General features: G+C 51.7%; 10 protein-coding genes across 10 annotated transcripts; 6 read left to right on the forward strand and 4 right to left on the reverse strand.

The window, feature by feature from the left end:
- Positions 1-1,248: 1,248 nt before the first annotated feature.
- Positions 1,249-1,533, reverse strand: HMPREF1120_05135 (uncharacterized protein; the record flags this gene model as incomplete). The annotated part of the gene is made up of 1 exon (XM_009159298.1): positions 1,249-1,533. The coding sequence occupies one exon, from the start codon at positions 1,531-1,533 to the stop codon at positions 1,249-1,251; it is 285 nt and encodes a 94-aa protein (XP_009157546.1).
- Positions 1,534-2,106: 573 nt separating this feature from the next.
- On the forward strand, positions 2,107-3,196 carry HMPREF1120_05136 (uncharacterized protein; the record flags this gene model as incomplete). Its single annotated transcript, XM_009159299.1, has 1 exon — positions 2,107-3,196. One exon carries the CDS (start codon positions 2,107-2,109, stop codon positions 3,013-3,015), a length of 909 nt encoding a protein of 302 aa, XP_009157547.1. The 3' UTR covers positions 3,016-3,196.
- A 176-nt stretch (positions 3,197-3,372) lies between these two features.
- On the forward strand, positions 3,373-8,099 carry HMPREF1120_05137 (uncharacterized protein). Its single transcript, XM_009159300.1, has one exon. It carries the CDS (start codon positions 7,273-7,275, stop codon positions 7,816-7,818), a length of 546 nt encoding a protein of 181 aa, XP_009157548.1. The 5' UTR covers positions 3,373-7,272; the 3' UTR covers positions 7,819-8,099.
- HMPREF1120_05138 (uncharacterized protein) lies at positions 3,682-7,153 on the reverse strand (the record flags this gene model as incomplete). Its single annotated transcript, XM_009159301.1, has 6 exons — positions 5,881-7,153; positions 5,249-5,812; positions 4,834-5,202; positions 4,726-4,780; positions 4,636-4,662; positions 3,682-4,582 (listed from the first exon to the last, which is right to left on the reverse strand). Exons 1-6 carry the CDS (start codon positions 6,920-6,922, stop codon positions 3,682-3,684), a joined length of 2,958 nt encoding a protein of 985 aa, XP_009157549.1. The 5' UTR covers positions 6,923-7,153.
- Positions 8,100-8,998: 899 nt separating the features above from the next.
- HMPREF1120_05139 (uncharacterized protein) lies at positions 8,999-9,735 on the reverse strand. Its single transcript, XM_009159302.1, has 2 exons — positions 9,423-9,735; positions 8,999-9,366 (listed from the first exon to the last, which is right to left on the reverse strand). Exons 1-2 carry the CDS (start codon positions 9,627-9,629, stop codon positions 9,046-9,048), a joined length of 528 nt encoding a protein of 175 aa, XP_009157550.1. The 5' UTR covers positions 9,630-9,735; the 3' UTR covers positions 8,999-9,045.
- On the forward strand, positions 9,168-10,616 carry HMPREF1120_05140 (uncharacterized protein). Its single transcript, XM_009159303.1, has one exon. It carries the CDS (start codon positions 9,835-9,837, stop codon positions 10,471-10,473), a length of 639 nt encoding a protein of 212 aa, XP_009157551.1. The 5' UTR covers positions 9,168-9,834; the 3' UTR covers positions 10,474-10,616.
- An 18-nt stretch (positions 10,617-10,634) lies between these two features.
- On the reverse strand, positions 10,635-13,114 carry HMPREF1120_05141 (uncharacterized protein). The gene is made up of 2 exons (XM_009159304.1): positions 12,253-13,114; positions 10,635-12,202 (listed from the first exon to the last, which is right to left on the reverse strand). Exons 1-2 carry the CDS (start codon positions 12,630-12,632, stop codon positions 12,040-12,042), a joined length of 543 nt encoding a protein of 180 aa, XP_009157552.1. The 5' UTR covers positions 12,633-13,114; the 3' UTR covers positions 10,635-12,039.
- HMPREF1120_05142 (uncharacterized protein) lies at positions 11,368-12,007 on the forward strand (the record flags this gene model as incomplete). Its single annotated transcript, XM_009159305.1, has 1 exon — positions 11,368-12,007. One exon carries the CDS (start codon positions 11,368-11,370, stop codon positions 11,734-11,736), a length of 369 nt encoding a protein of 122 aa, XP_009157553.1. The 3' UTR covers positions 11,737-12,007.
- Positions 13,115-13,362: 248 nt separating the features above from the next.
- On the forward strand, positions 13,363-14,331 carry HMPREF1120_05143 (uncharacterized protein; the record flags this gene model as incomplete). Its single annotated transcript, XM_009159306.1, has 2 exons — positions 13,363-13,413; positions 13,462-14,331. The coding sequence occupies 2 exons, from the start codon at positions 13,363-13,365 to the stop codon at positions 14,329-14,331; spliced, it is 921 nt and encodes a 306-aa protein (XP_009157554.1).
- A 498-nt stretch (positions 14,332-14,829) lies between these two features.
- On the forward strand, positions 14,830-15,246 carry HMPREF1120_05144 (uncharacterized protein; the record flags this gene model as incomplete). Its single annotated transcript, XM_009159307.1, has 1 exon — positions 14,830-15,246. One exon carries the CDS (start codon positions 14,830-14,832, stop codon positions 15,244-15,246), a length of 417 nt encoding a protein of 138 aa, XP_009157555.1.
- Positions 15,247-15,657: the final 411 nt, after the last annotated feature.

The following is a 15,657-nucleotide window of genomic DNA, read 5'->3' on the forward strand; positions in this document are numbered from 1 at the left end:
TCAAAGCTGCCGTATACTTGCGTCCCTCAACTAATGGTTCTTTCATCTCGTGAAAGGTCGCCTCAACTTCCTCGACAAAGTCCCTCCATGGTCCAATGTCGCCAAAGGTTTCCAAACGCTTTTTCGACATTTCTCTTTCCTCAACACATGTCCTCGTACTGTTGAAGAATATCTTGCCTCGGCCAGTTTCTTTCCAGTTCCATCCGGGTTTCACATTCCACATCTTGTCAAAAACTTGTTTCTCTAGAGAGGTTCTTTGTGGGGGAGTCCGTCGCATTGGGAAGCTAAACGGCTGTCGAGCTCGCTCTTGCCGGGCACCCATTCTTCCCTTTCCCTTCCTTTTCTGGTGGCGCCATCCTGCAGTACATGAGTAGATAAACTAAATGGAGCGCGTTTCGATTTACATACCTCTCCAAATCAATGACAGCAGTCGACAGAGGGGAAGTTTATTGATAATTTCCATAAATTCTACGAATAGATTCTCTACCGTCGACACGCTGCACTTACTTCAGAGACTGAATAGAGCCAACATCGAGCTCAGCAGGCTCAAGCGCACTTATGTTTGTTGAACGAGCATTCGGGCCCAACTTTCGTCCCAAAATGGCTCTCAGAGCCCTTTTGGGCACCAATAAACTATTCGGCCATGGACGAATTGATCCCCGCAGACCAGATCCTTTCCACTGGGTCTGCCTGACAAGAAATCGAGTATATGCGTATCTGTCACGAACCTACCTTGACGAAATTACCGTTCCTTCCAGACCTCCACCCGATTCGAGTGGGAGGACAGGTAGCAGACGATTCGGAAGCGAGGCTGGGAAGATAGGAGACTTCCGGCTACAGCCGTATTACACACGTGATGAAAAGGGGAAGCCATAAGAAGCTTCTCCCACCCGAAACTGGCTCTTCTTCTTTCTCAGGCGTCGAGTCGTCGTCAATACGACGTGCGCTAGATACAGTACAAACAATCCCAGTTACTACAGTCCTCAGTGCCATTGTGCCAATTTGCGGCGACGGTCCTGATAGTATCCGCCAAAGGCCTTGCTGCTCTAGTCTTCTTTATTAAGACACCACCACCGCCTTGAGCACTCTATGAGCAGCTACAGTATAGCCAATACAATGCTCCTCTCTACACCAATTTCTCCAGCCCTTTGTCTAAATAGTCCTTTCCGGTGTAGATCATTCCCTCCGGCTCTTGATAAGCTCTGTCGCTATTGCGTATTTTCTTTGCGACTTCTCTTTCTTCCTGGACTAAAGCGAAGCATGGACAGCAGAGTGAACCGCAAAAATCGAAACAAATATTGCCTGGCAGTCCAAACCTCTTCCTGAGGTTATGACGACTCGCGCTTTGGATACACGATGAGAAACCACACCAGGCAAGAAAAGCCCAAGCGCAGCACTCAAGGAGACATTAGTTAAATATTCCGGCAAAAGGAAGACGTTCTCACCTCGCGATTGAACCAGGTGAAATCCGAGAGTCGTCGGTTCCGAAGACGGGCTTGAGTCTTTCCATAGAGGAAGCAGGGCAGAAGCCATCCAAGTACACCTAAGCCCTCCGTTAAAATCAACTAGTTCATTCACAACACTGATTATCTGGCCATACAGGTTTCATCGACGAAAGAAGAGCCGAAGAAAGGATGCTCCCACTCCGACATCGTTGCACATCTCCTAGAGGAAATTGGTCGATTGTTGGTTTAAGCCTTTAAAGGCAACACACAGAGATAAGTAGCAATGAACAAATCTGAGAAATTCGGGACTCTGCCACATTGGTACAGTATTAAGGAGGGTTATGCTCGAGATGTGCTGGCATTCTCCTAGGCAAGAGAGGGGCCTATTGAAGTCCCTTTTGCGTCCCAGGGGAGATTTGAGGAGCCCAAAAGGGAGCTCACATTTGCTGGCATGGAATTCTCTGAATGGATTTTTTTCGACGTGTCATTTGGGTGTCGAATTCCCTCCCAATCCCATGATAGTCTCTTTGGTGGTGATGCTATAGGGAATATACTTGTTCCCAATGCAGTTCCCTTTTGTCGTTCCCGTGGCGAAATTTTACCTTGAACCTCACACCCGCGAGTCAGAATTCGCAGTTGAATACTTACCGCTTTGATCAAGATGTCCGTCCTGAATTGCCTCAGGTATCTCATGGGCTTCCTACTCATCGTACTACGTCATCAAACCAGCTCTCTTGCGTCGTCGACAAATACCAATTTTCAAAAGGATACCTGCGTATCAGTTCCTCAAGGAGCTGATAACCCTTCAAGGAGCTCTGTTGCAAGTCCTGCACCAGAGAAAACAGGAGGTCTAACAGGGGGTAAAAGAGGTCTGGCCTATAACGATGCGTCCCTCACGTACCTCTTCGCGAACCAGTCCTCCGTGAGCTGGGGTTATAACTGGGCTCCATTCGCCAACGGCTCCCTTCCCTCTAACCTTGAATTTATCCCGACGCTCTGGGGTCTCGGTGAAGACGCGACGTCTTCGTGGTTTACACAGGCCTCCTCCGCCATCAGCTATGGATCAAAACATCTCTTCTCTTTCAATGAACCCGATATCGCAACACAAGCAAATCTCAATGCATCCGAAGCGGCCGATGGGTTCATACAGTATATGAATCCTTTCCATGAGCAAGCCGAGCTGGCCACTCCGTCAGTGACGAATGGACTCGGCGACTCGCTCGGTCTTGAGTGGTTATCATCATTCTTCGATGCCTGTGCAGGGAGGTGCTTGGTCGATGCCGTCAACATCCACTGGTATGGCTCGGCAGTCGACACGTCGGATTTCCAGGCGTTCGTATCTAATGCCTCGGCACTGGCAACAGAAAACGGCGTAGGAACTCTCTGGATTACAGAGTTACGCGGTTACGGAGGTACTGACCAGCAAATGCAGTTTTTGGAAACGGTCCTGCCGTGGCTCGACGGCAACGACGACGTGTCCGGCTATGCCTGGTTCATGTGTGCCGCGGGGGACGGTAACTTGGTGAGCAGTAGTGGCGTTGTCTCTGCTTTGGGCCAACTGTACGGGTGATGGCTGAACTCTCGGGCACGAGAAGCCCCGAATTACGACAGTAGCTGTCGATGTCTCACTCGGGCTGAAACGGCAGGTCGGGAAGGGCCAATGATGCTCATACCTCGAGTCCTGTTGCCCTGAGGAGAGCTCTAGAACTATTCTAGGACGGTTTTATTCCTATGCAGCGGAAGAAGAGAACAAGGATCGCTGTCGAATCAACATCACTCAGAAAATTGTCGAGGAGCGTCGGGCTCCACGTGGATCAAGTGTCACTGTACGAGTAGTGGTCCATCTGAAAGCTAGCTCTAGCTGATGTAAATAAGTAGACTGTGATAGATCTCGGATGAGAAGATTTGATTGAACAATACCAGAATTCATCTCCTTGCGAAAGGAATGACGGTTGGACCGAGGTCCACTCGGCTGACATGCCGCCGGAATGTTGTTTTTGCCGCGGTTTAGTGTGAAGTGACTCGTTTTCTCCATCCCTCGACGGCCTCAACTTCATCGTCCCTTTATCAACCTCCCTACTCCCTTCCAGCCGCGTCTCACGCCAATCAGAGACTGTCTTTATCCTGGTGGTGGAGATGCCGTACCAGGTTACTGTGAAGACTGCGCCGGTTCACAACCTTGTCCGATCCGTCCCTCCTCGAGCGCGATACCACCTCCACGAGCACCGATGATGTTCTACCGAGCCCGACGACGCTTCTTGGCCGGCTCCTCTACCCTCGTTTCTCCCTCATCCTCCTCGCGCTCTTTTCGCTTCCTATGATCCGGGGTACCAAAATCATTGTTGAGGCCTTGCATATCCAGTAGATCGTGGACTGCGTATGGAGATCCACTGATGTGCTGCGGATCCGCTGGCCCTTCTTGAAGAAGAACGGATAATGTGTCCTTGGTTTCAAATTCGACCCTTTTACGAAAGGTTCCTTGGTGGTCGATGAACGACCGATCGCCGACCGACCCGGGAAGCCCATGGCCGTTCACGATAAATCGCGCCGCCCGTTTAGACAACTGTTCCAGCAGCACCTCGAGCTCGGGACTATTTCGAGGCAAACGACAGAAGATATGGCCCGATCCAGAATACTTCCCCTTAATCTTCTTCGGCTTTAAGTCGAGTTCAAAGTAGAAACGCGTCGCAACGAGGCAACGCGCGACGACATCGACATCCTCCGACCGACAGAACTGTTCCCGAGCTTTTGTTGCCAGCTCGTGCATCCTGCCTGTATCATCCAAGTCGACCTCTCTGTCCAGTTCAACGTCGAATCGGAAGTACCGCCCATCTAACTCTGCCCGTCGTCCATTCTTGAACGCTTGGGCGATTTTTTTACCGTTGATTAATTCCATGAAGGCTCTGTACGATCGTGGCAGGAAGCCCTCTCTCCAGATCGCACGCAGTCTGCTGGAGTGGGACGTTGGTATGCGTGGTCCTGAGGACCCGGTGCCGAGGGAGACGACCACATTGGGCCTGCGAGTCGGGGGCCACACCACGGGGATTTCCCACAGAGGGAGGTCGACGGGATTGTTCCTCCACAGAGCTCCGTCTTGAAAGGTTCCTACCCCCGGAATGCGCTTTGCTGGAAAGTACCTCGTGGCCGTGTGAGCTGCTCAGAACTTTGAGAGGGTTGGACAGCAACATACCACGGTGCCGCAGATCCGCTCATTGCGCTTGCATGCAATTTCAGTCATCTTTGCATACTCCAACGAAGGAAATAGCAAATGCACACTTACATCTCCCACAAACGAATCCTTTTCCGCCCATCTTGCGACCGGATAATGCGATATCCTGCCCATCCGTCAGAAATCGCTCTCACGTTGCCAGTTCGGGTTTTAAAGTACCACAGTCCTGCGGCCTCGGTCCCGCTCCATTATAGTTGGTGAAGAGGCAAGGGTCTGTTCCCAGAACTGTGGTCACCGGTATTCCCACTTTCGCCCCGATAGCGGTTGCATACGAGTAATCCAGGATGCTCATGTCGTTGCCGAAAACTCCCTTCAGCGCACCTTCCAAATTATGAGCTGGGTACAGACCGTCGGCCCAATACGACACAAGAAACCAGAGAATATGCGACAGGATCGGAATGCGGGAGACGATGGGTATGTGAGAAATCCAACGGGGCTTGAATGCCCTTCTTGCGAAAGATTCGAACACATTTGCGCAATCATCGACTGGCCATCCATTGATGAACAAGGCCAGGATGATAAGCCCCCCTAACAAGCTTCAGCGTTGGTCATTCATCGAATCAAGCATACTTACCGGAACTGGTGCCGAATCCAACGTCGAAGTAATCCTGAACGGGGATCTGTAGGCCGATCCTGTCCTGCAGTATTTGTAAAAATGGTAGTGGTATAGCTCCCTTGATACCACCTCCGTCGATGGTTAATACGTTGACCCCGGCGGTATCGGGCTTTATTTTTACCGTCACGTCTCGAAGCGCCATGTCGCAGAGGAAACAGCGCCGAATGCTGAACGCCCACCGATCATTCTTATCCGGCGTCCCGAAAATTCGTACACAATTTTCGCAGACCCCGTGTCCGCACGGCAGATTAGTTTCCAGCAGGCGACGCAAACATACAAAACAGAGGTCGTCACTCAGCAGCCGCTTCCAGCGATTCTTAAACCTCTGGAGATTATTACGGTGTACCATCATGGATGGCGTGCCGGTGCCGCGTATGAGGTCATTAAAGCATTTCTCCAGCTCCTCCGAGACGATTTTGACGAAGCTAGACGGGAGGACAAAGTTTGTCGAACCGTCGTGGACTAGCACACCAGTTCTGGCCACCTGGTAGCATGCGTCATTGTATAGGGTGTGAAACACATCTCCGGGGTTGAACGCCATGGGGCCGTTAGACTGATCCCGCCAAACGCAGAAAGGAGGGCCGACTTACCGTGCATGCCGGGAGGGTAGTGATCCAGCAGGAGGCTCGATGCGATCATTGGCACCGCGAAGTCCGTCAACTCTTCGGGCGATTTGATGTGCTTCAGGAAGTTGGACAGGTGCATGTCTAGGTCGGGCGAGACAGAATTTTGCAAACGCGACGCTTTGACGAAATCGAACGGCTCCCTTGTGGTTCTGCCAAAGTGGTCACTCGCATATTTGAAGAATGCGGCCAAATGTCTCGCAGAGAAGAGCATTCTTGCCTCTAGCTTGTGCCTTCGACCTTGATCCAGTACCCGGACCAAGTATTCCTCCAGCCGCCGGTAGCAGTGCCCTCCGTGGGGCACGGTTACCACTTCGAGAGCCGATAACCTCTCTGCGGGATTTTTGGTGGTCTCTTCTCTGAGCGCTCCCAGAAGGACCTCACTGGCCTCCTTGTCGCTTTCCGCTCCGGAGTCTGTGGCCTCCATCACCACGACCACCCGTGGATATGTTGTCTTCGGTAGTGTCGACGGCTTGCCATGCTCGAGCCACGATGCGAGTCGACGTACCACGGGACCAAACCCGCCGACGTCGGTGGAAAAGAAGCAAAAGACATCGGCAAAGGCGCCCAGGAGACGGGAATAGAGATGATCAGCGGCATCTTCTAAAGCCAGATCTCGGACCCCTGCCCGGATGCGAGGAAGCATCAGCTGTCTTGTCTCGTGGCATTGGGCCGAGGACCTTTTTTTTAAGTCCCGGTACGGAAGGTCGCCATCTGCTAGAAGCACGGGGACGTCCCGGAACACATCGCGATTTCCCCGTTGGAGATGTACTCCGCCGCCACGTTTCCGTCTGCCTGCCGACTTCGGCCTGTTCTCCTCTCCACCGAGGGATCGAAGGGCTGACAATTTGGCGGTATGGCCGATGAAAACCAACAGGCTGGGCTGCTGAAGGTCAGGGCTGGGAAATTCGTCGATAAGCGTTTGAAGCCGGTCCGAGATGAACAAGATGACTTCGTTTCGTTCGATGCGGAGGTTGAGCCAATCGCTGTGATGACAGCGTGCCATCATGAAAGCCGAAATGCTACTGTGAGTCCCAGTATTGAGATTGTGAGGTGCACAAGAGAAGATACTTTTAACACATCACGGCTAACCGTCGTCCTGTGAGGAGAGCTCAATCCAGACCCTGGAACAGCGAGCGAGGAAAAGGAAACAGACAGAAGGAAGAGACTCGAACAGGCTCCAAACGCCGCCCTTCGAGATCCAATTTTGAACAAGCCATGAATCTGGTTTCCGTTTTGGGCTCCTCACAAGATACCATTAGGTTGACTGGCGTTCCCCGTCTATTTCTTCTCGATATGCAAGCTGAATCGACGCTCTTTTGGCGACTGCGCAGGTGAACATAGTGCAGAGCGCTGATCATGGTCATTGCTGGCATTTCGAAGGGGCAAGACAGACAAGTACTCAGCAGGATGCCTTCCAGAAACCAACCTCGTCATACGAATCGACGACCTGTCGAGCTTGAAGATCCGAGATCTACCCCCAATCTGAAGAGATACTCCGAGCTACCCACGTTCAGACACAGATGTGCCCTCTGCCGCAAGCTTCGGTCTTCGGCTTACCAGAGAGATCATCCCATCGCTCCGGGAGAACAACCGACCCCGGGGGTCTGTTCACGACCTGAATGCAGCGCCCAGAAACGAGCTTGGTCTCTATCGACGAAGCCTCCACCGGTGATGGTCCTGGAAGTGCACTGTTACATCTACGAGAACCCTTTCCCCGATAACTCCACTGAGGCTCCTCTCACGGTCGAGCTCCCTGCGGCAGAGCAGGGCCGACGAAAGGAGCTACTTCGTGGTGATGATGAGATGTCGGCCTGGACGCAAAAGAACCCCAACCTATATGAAGATAAGCAACAAGCTCCATGGGTCAGTCGTATGACCAAACCAACTTTTGTACCTCGCTAAGCTGGGAGCTTTTGTAATGGGTCAACATCGCGTCCGTACCCACATCATCACGGATCCCAGGCATCAATGAATGATTCCGTTGTGTTGTTCTATCTGAAGATGATGGTCACTGATGGAATTGGCAATGGAACCGCCGGCCGGTTTTGTTGGTGGAATGTATTGCAGGTTTTGCAACGGATCATGTTTGATGAGATTCAGATATTGTTCACATCTATACCATACAATTCTAGTCACACTATCCTCATAGGAACTATCAATGGGACGGCTAGGTCATTCTGCGATTTCGTCCCTGTGGCTAAGGTCATGCTGCCCACACCACAGGTCAACTAACCACCACTGTACCAAGCATGAAAAATTGAGCACCTTCCAGCACCTTAGGTTCAGCCGGCGACAGCCATGAAAAGTATACTCGCTAGGTGTCTTGGACTGTGATCACTTTCACAAACTGCGGTACGGCACTGTTCGCGGTCGACCGAGGTCGGCCGAGTTTACCACGCGCCCGACTGATCATTGTCCGTAGAAACCAAGATTGAATGGCAGCAATGAGCAGAGTTCCGTGGCAGTGCAGCACGCCAGCATGAGCTAAACCCTCAAACCTTGAGCATGCGTTGGGGTCTGCGTGCGCACAACTACTCCCTGGTCCTTTTGAGCCCGACGAGGTAGTCAGGGCCAGAAGTTGATGGGTGTGTGGGGAATTAAGCATTGTGGCGTTGCCCTCAAAGCTTAGTTTATCCACCAGTGCCCTTTTGACTGGTGTTGTGCCTTCGGTGAACCCTGGTTGATTTTTCACATGAAAGTCGCAATCAGCAGCACAACTAACCGGACCTGGTCACCCAGAGCGAACAGAATGGAGACCCTTCGCGGCCGTTTTACCATTTCTTGCAACTCGGGTCGACCGGGTCATGTCGATCAATCTGTCGATCAATCATCCCCTGACATTGTTAGCCGCCATCCGTAGCCAGCCCCCCCGACGGTCCACGACTTGGCCCTCACAAGCACGTCGCGAGACAGCCCATTTCGACTCCGGTCGATTGCTGGACAACGGCTCTGTATCCAAAGTGCAGGTGGTGCTTGAGGTTGGCTCTCAGTACAGTATCAGGATAACCAAATATAGATTCCGGGTCCATGCGCCGGGCGACAAATTGCCGATGGCTCAGAACGGGGGTCGGGATAGGACAATGGCAAAATTGTAGAGATTTCCAGGAATAACACCAGTAACCTTGATATCTATGGGACTATGTTTAGATTCAGCTCCTCCAGGAGCCCGGATTCCACGAGATTCAACTTGTTCTGCTCAGTGTTGAACGGGAATCTTTTGTCCCTCGGACTGGGAGTTCCAAAGGATGGTGGATCCGGCAACGAAGTGTTGTGGAGGGAAACTTTCTTTCCTCTCCCCTTGGCCGAGGCTCTGTTCTGGTTATGGCCCTGCGCGTGCTGGCTACGCCTCGATCTCGCCCCTGGCCTCGGTTTTGCTCGAGTATTTCCCTTCCCCCCAACATGCTCAACATCCTTCGCCAACAGTATTTCTGCTTGCGGATCGGTTGACTTCTGAACGAGAGTTAGCGCCTGGAATCAATGGGAGATCAGGTCAACCGGCTCCTCACCAGATCTTCGATGTTACGTGGCAACGATCCTCCACCGGGCGTCTGAAGAAATGTGACCTGCCCGCTCTCAGGGTTCTTGAGACAGGCCGTAATTTCAAACCCGCATAGCTCCCAGAGTTGAAATGTTTTGTTAACCCAGCCTCTCTTCCTCTTTCGTCGCTGTGTGATTCTCTCTTTTCTGGTTTGCTCTTCTTTTTGCTTTGCCATCTTTTTGGGCAGTTGAACTTGACTGGCTGCGAAGCCTCCATCACGGTGGCCCTTTTATATTTCACAGTGCAGCAGCAGATGAGGAGCCTGTTATGGCTCCTCGAAGTCAACCTATTCATAGACGCAGCCTTTTGAGGATCCAATTCTGGACTCTTCCTATAAAGGACGTGGTAGATAATGTCCGCTCCCGTGGTTCATTCTCCCCATGACCCTCCCAACGATGCTGCTGCGCACTGCCACCCGGGTTTCTGTCTTCGTTGCTCTTGCCTTCCCCCTGAGAGGGGTCTCTGCGGATGACTTTCAAACTGATATCGGGACAATCACCCCAACGGCCAGTATGTCAAGGGACTTTGTCTGGACGAACACTTCCAGCGCACCACCGCAGGCGACCGTTGAGATTCAGTTCGACGGCCTGGTCGGCTCCGGTGTTATAAACTTAACCAGCAATTACGGCTTTACAGCTGTCAATCTGACCGCCGCCAGCACTTCTATCACCCCCTGCGGCTCTCCAAATCCATTCGCAGCCAATGTCACTTCTGGGGCGACTATTCCTCCCCTTTCCACCCACAGCGTCTCCGTCACGAACCCTCCTTCGACGAATGCGACAGTGGCTCCCTCTGGCAACCCGTTTACGTCGCCGTCGCCACTGTCCACCACAGACGACGGTTCTCTTGGCTCAACCCAGAGCACAAGCTTTGGTCTTCCCTCTGCCACTGTCTCGTCCGCCAACATCAGCCTCTTCACCGGTGTTGGAGGGCGATTGAGAGTATCTCCAGCGACTTTGCTGATGTGGTTGCTCATGGGCCTGATGCCGACTCTTTCTGTCTGGAGTGACGATTTCTAACGGCAGATGTATCGACGGATTCGTCTCCTTTCTGCGCTCCTTCTGTTGCGGGCAAATTCATGGGGACTTAGATAGTTTAGGTAGTTTATCCTAGAATATTATGAATATATACCTTTCAATACGCAAATCAGTGTGGCACCTCGTAAAGCACCAGAGGAACGTTTGGTATCCACTGAACTCGATGTTAATTCTCATTGATGAGATACGTATCTGAATACGGTTCGTTTCTATCTAACCAACCCAGTGGGGCATCAAACTTGAACGCTCTTGAAAAACTCCTTCGTCTGCTCGCTGCGTTGTCCCAGAGATTCGGGTGATGGAGTTTGGGATCTCAAAAAATTGGGACCGTCGGCGATCACTTCTTGCGGACCAATCTCGTCGATGTGAGAGGCAACCGCTTCAATCGCACTGATGTATGTTGGAGGCCCAGCTGTCCCTTTTTTGGCGTCGTCTTTTTTCTTCTGGCTTTCCTTTCGACGGAACCATTGAGGTAGCTTGATGACGATACCACACCCGCACAACATCGTGTTGCTTTTAAGTACCAAAAATGAGAGGTTTGCAAAATGTGATGCTGTGTTCGTGCGACAACAAAAAGGTGGAGGAGAATGCAGATAGAAAGCTAGAGTGCTGGTAGTCCTGACACGAGGATAGATGCAAGTGGTACTGTAGATGCACTTGATCAATTCGGCCTCCGGTATATATAGATCGGATAGGGAGCCGAATCGAGCTCCAGGATCCTCTTCAGGTCTCTCCTTCCGGCCGACTTCAGCGGTTGAACATAAAGTCGGCAGCTTATCTGCCTGGGTTTGGCCGATCGATCATATGGCATTCGCCACCGAGAGTAGTCTACCGCATCTTCCTGAAACCATCTGCTTCTGGCCCCAACAAATAAACATGGACAAAGAACAGCCGGACTCGCCCAGCATTTCCAATTATGACGACGACGACCTGTCCATGGAGGCGTTGCTAAAGAGAATAGACGACTTCCAGAGGAGGGAGGAATTGATTACGATCGAGAGACTGGAGAAAGAGATTTCGTCATTACGATATCAGATTTCATGCCACCAGAGAAGTCTGCACGTCACCTTTAATTTGCTGCAAGAAGCCTTTGATGCAGCCGTCCTTATTAAGACAGCCCTCCAGACATGCGATGAAGAGGAAGAAATGGCCAATGCAGATTGGCTAGCTTTTTGGGGAATCCATATCGAGACTCGGTCAGCTCTAGAGTATCGACCGATGGAGTGGCCTCAGGAATGGATCTAGCGACGACAGAGGGTCGAAATCAAGTGTCGGCTTCAAATGTACCCGCAGACGATCAGATCTCAGTTCAATGACGATATGATTTCCATGGCCTAAGCGCAAATAATTCATTAAGAACACCTTCGGGCTTCGTCAGTTTCTAGCATCGAGGGTTAAGGTACTTTTTCAAACGATATTCTCAAAATGCTTTGAAGTTGGTGAATTTACTGGCCTGCCGATTGTACAAAATGCCCTAAGACGGTAACTCCTTAATCGTACCCGATTGCCAAACTACCATGCAAATTTGGATACACGCCTACGCCATTCTCAAGTATCCTGCGATTCGACTGCAGATCCCTCAGATCTGGCCTGTCCCTCGTGATTAGAATTTCGATCCCTGATCTGGCTTTCCACCGTTCTCTTGAAGATCAAAGACCACTGTCTATGGTGCTCAATATATTTCTTCATCGTGTCCATAGAAGCCTTCACCCTGTTCTCATGGTCAGTCACAAAGTATCGGGTTCATCGGAAAGATTGTACCAATCTTGAAACTCCGAGAAATGAATTTCCAGTTGATTGCATTGCGTCTGCAGAGATTCGATCTGATCGCTCCGGGTGTGGAGGGAGGTCACTCCCTGCTTGATCTCCTCCAACGTGGCTGCAAACTCGGCAGGCATCTTTAGTGAACTGACATCTGGTTCTGGAGCCGATTGTGTAAACGTAGTATCGGCGCACATGTGCGGACAGATGCTCGTATTGTCCTGTCGAAATTGGAAAGCGGAGGATGATTGTTGGGGTAGGTAGTTGGTGGTGTCCTGGACATATCCGTTGGTGATAGGCTGTTTGTAGAAGAGAAGTTGAAGCGCGTCTTCGCACGACATTCCGCCGGTGGCGTTTTGGGTATTTTGCTGAAAGGCCATCGAAGTATGGTACAAAGGTGGGGTTAACTGCGTATGTCACTCCCTTGAATGTCATTTCCTCATGCAGGTTCACCCAACCAACACCCAGTGGGAAATATACCTTTAAGGTATGCTTTACTATACCCAGCCCATCGCGAACCGTGGGCGGCGATTGCCCTTCGACCTCAAAACGACAAACGGCGGCGCTTGTCGTGGGGCCGGAACTGTCCCTCCAGAAGATGGTGCAAACTCCCTTCGCACCGAAGGGTCCAAGCCGGGCTCCTGCAATAGAGATTTCGCAGCAGACAGTGCCACGGCAGGGATCTCCGAGCCCGTTTGGATCCCCACCGGCTCAGTGGAGAGTCCTGAGGGGCAGATCATTTCCATCCCTGCGCCCACAGCCCCAAGCCTCGCCCAATGCATCTAACGACAGACCTGCCAACGGCCGAGCGACTCTCGTTGCGCAAAGAGGTTGTCATTCTGCGGTTGAAGTTGACCGCCGGCCACAACAAAATGGTGTCTCCACTCCTAGCTATTTATGAACCGAGAAGGGCGACGCTTCTATTTCAAGATTTAGGACATGGTGCGCTCGTTGTGAACTAATTTTAGCCCTTTGTCGCTGCCGTCGCCGTTGTCGCCGCCGATATTGCTGTTGGATGAAGAGGAACTTGGCGTTTTCTACTTTAAAAGGAGCCGCGTTGGACGGTAAAGTCTGACGAATAACGGCAGCTCAAAACGATCGACAAAAAATATGGCTTCTCAAACAAGCGGAAGGGATAGCGCAGGACCAGACGCCGTCAGAGTACGTGTTACCCGGTATCTTCCATTCGGACTCTTATTGATCTTGCAGGTCACTCCCAGCACTTCTGGAGGGCGGCTCATGCCGACCGGTCCTGTCCCGGTGGATGTCAACAACCTGAATGCTACTTGGACACGTCTCCAGTTCGTCACCCAGCAGTATGCCGGGTTTCAAAGAGAGGCATGCGATATCCAGCGCACTCTGTGGACCAACATCCACACGTTGCTGGGCCAGAAGACCGCTTTGGAGAAGTCGTGGTGGGATATCAATACGGCATACAACTCCAAGACCGACGAGCTGAACGAAATGGCCGAAAACAGCGTCGTATTGCAGCAAGAGCTCCTGATCGCCCAAGAAGAGACCGAGGCGGCTCGTCGCCAGGCCGAAGAGTCTGAAGGCCGGAACCGGCATCTGGCCGAGCAACAGAGGTTCTTGCAACATGACGTAGATCAAGCTCGTCAGAAGATCCGTGCCTTGGAAAAGGGTGTTGCCGTGCATGAATGTACGACCGGCACTACGGACCATGCGAAGGGCGCGGTGATTCACGAACTGGATTCAAGCGAAAACGGAATGACCACGGTGAGGACACTGGAGCTTCAAGCCACGATAAAGGAAATGGAACAAGACTACGAGCATACGGTGGGACGCTACAAGAACGAACTATCCAGCCTTGAAGCACGTCTGGCGATGGCAGATCAGAAGTTGAAGCAGTTTGAACAGACCACCGACAGAACCCGGACGATGGATCTAATCATTTCGCCCGCCGTCAAAAGGGAACCACTGTCTTCAGGCATCGATGAAAACGTCAAAATGGAAGAAAACGAGACCACGGGGGGAGGACGTCGAAGGCAACCAAAGAGAGCTCGACGGGGGCGGAAGCTGGAGCCCAAAAATGCGGACTTGCGGGTAGTATGCCATTGAAAGGCGTGGGAGGATGGAGGGAAGGTAAAATTGAGAGACCTGATTCGTTTATCCTCTTTTGTTAGTAGAACGCACCGTCTTCGTTTCCCTTTCCGCATTCAGTACCGGCACAATTTCGTACAGTCTTTAGCAGAAAGTTTTCAGAAATCGATTTCTTCTGGCAGCCCGTGGGAGGGTCACAAACGTTGTGCGGGTGGCGGACCGCCATCATTCCGGCAATGGAAGGCAGACTCTTTCCAGCTTTTGTGCATGTCAAGAATAGAACAATCTTCTTTCACTCGTCGAGAGGGGGCTTGTTCTGGTCCCCCTTCCTTCCAACCCATCGTCAATCCCCAACGCTTAGCGTGGTCGATGGTCATTTAAAAAAAGAACAGGAAGGAAAATAACACCGCCCAGTTCCCGGCCCTGGCCGAGTATATCTGCAGAGACAGTCACTGAAAGCCACCATCGTCTCCAAAAATCGAATCCCCAAAAGGGTGTCATAACCTACATGCCATCATGAACATGTCGCGTCAACGCAAAGTTCACAGCCGTTCCCCACCGAATCAACCCCCTGCGCTGAGTCCGATGGACGCGTTGATCGACAACAACCAAGGCTCATCCGTAGCTCTCGAAGCATCTAGGTCTCGGCTGGAGGCCTCCAAACGCGCCACACGTCCTACTCCATTGCAGAGAATTGAGCAACTCACCGGGGAGAAGACAGCACTACAAAAAGAGCTCGCGAAATGTCAGAGGCAGGAGAGCGCCAATCGGGCCTTTAAAGAAGAAATGAGACAGGTTTTAGACCGACTTCAGCAGGCGGTATTCGAGTGGAGAAGGGCCCAGAAGGAGATTGGTGACGATTTCGACACGACTTTGGAGCAACGCGCGGACACGGCCAGCATTAAAGTTGGCTTCCAGAGCCGTGACGTTTGACCTTGGATGGTGGTTGGCACTTGCTGTGAAGATAAAATTTGCTTGGTGCGGAGTAGCTCTTGCCCTCCAAAGATTCCTCAATTGATTCCCATCATAGGGCCTGCTGCCTATTTGAATCTAGCGGTGTTATTCTGTCTTCCTCGTAAAGGCATCCCAACTCACGTCCATTTGAGACTCCTCTTTCACTGTAGTAAAACACAATTCATTTTCCTTCGCAGCATGATACATTACAGTACATAGTGGATGCGCGAAACGTTGAAATCCTTGAAGGGAAGCTGCCATTGGCATCATCAGGCCCACAAAGTACACCGGCAGAACCTGCGGAAACCCTCAGACAATCCATTCGGGCTGCAAACACTGCAGGAAAAAGCACAAAGGCTTCGTGATCGTTCAGGAGCCAAGTGGGTGTCG

The sequence above is a fragment of the Exophiala dermatitidis genome (genome assembly GCF_000230625.1).
Source record: "Exophiala dermatitidis NIH/UT8656 unplaced genomic scaffold supercont1.4, whole genome shotgun sequence".
Taxonomy (NCBI): domain Eukaryota; kingdom Fungi; phylum Ascomycota; class Eurotiomycetes; order Chaetothyriales; family Herpotrichiellaceae; genus Exophiala; species Exophiala dermatitidis.

Coding starts and splice junctions, on each gene's coding strand:
- HMPREF1120_05137 (XM_009159300.1), top strand. CDS start 7,273: ATGGTCATTGCTGGCATTTCGAAGGGGCAAGACAGACAAGTACTCAGC.
- HMPREF1120_05139 (XM_009159302.1), bottom strand. CDS start 9,629: ATGGCAAAGCAAAAAGAAGAGCAAACCAGAAAAGAGAGAATCACACAG. Junction 9,367..9,422: donor CACGTAACATCGAAGATCTG/GTGAGGAGCCGG, acceptor ACTCTCGTTCAG/AAGTCAACCGATCCGCAAGC.
- HMPREF1120_05140 (XM_009159303.1), top strand. CDS start 9,835: ATGACCCTCCCAACGATGCTGCTGCGCACTGCCACCCGGGTTTCTGTC.
- HMPREF1120_05141 (XM_009159304.1), bottom strand. CDS start 12,632: ATGGCCTTTCAGCAAAATACCCAAAACGCCACCGGCGGAATGTCGTGC. Junction 12,203..12,252: donor TTCTCGGAGTTTCAAGATTG/GTACAATCTTTC, acceptor CCATGAGAACAG/GGTGAAGGCTTCTATGGACA.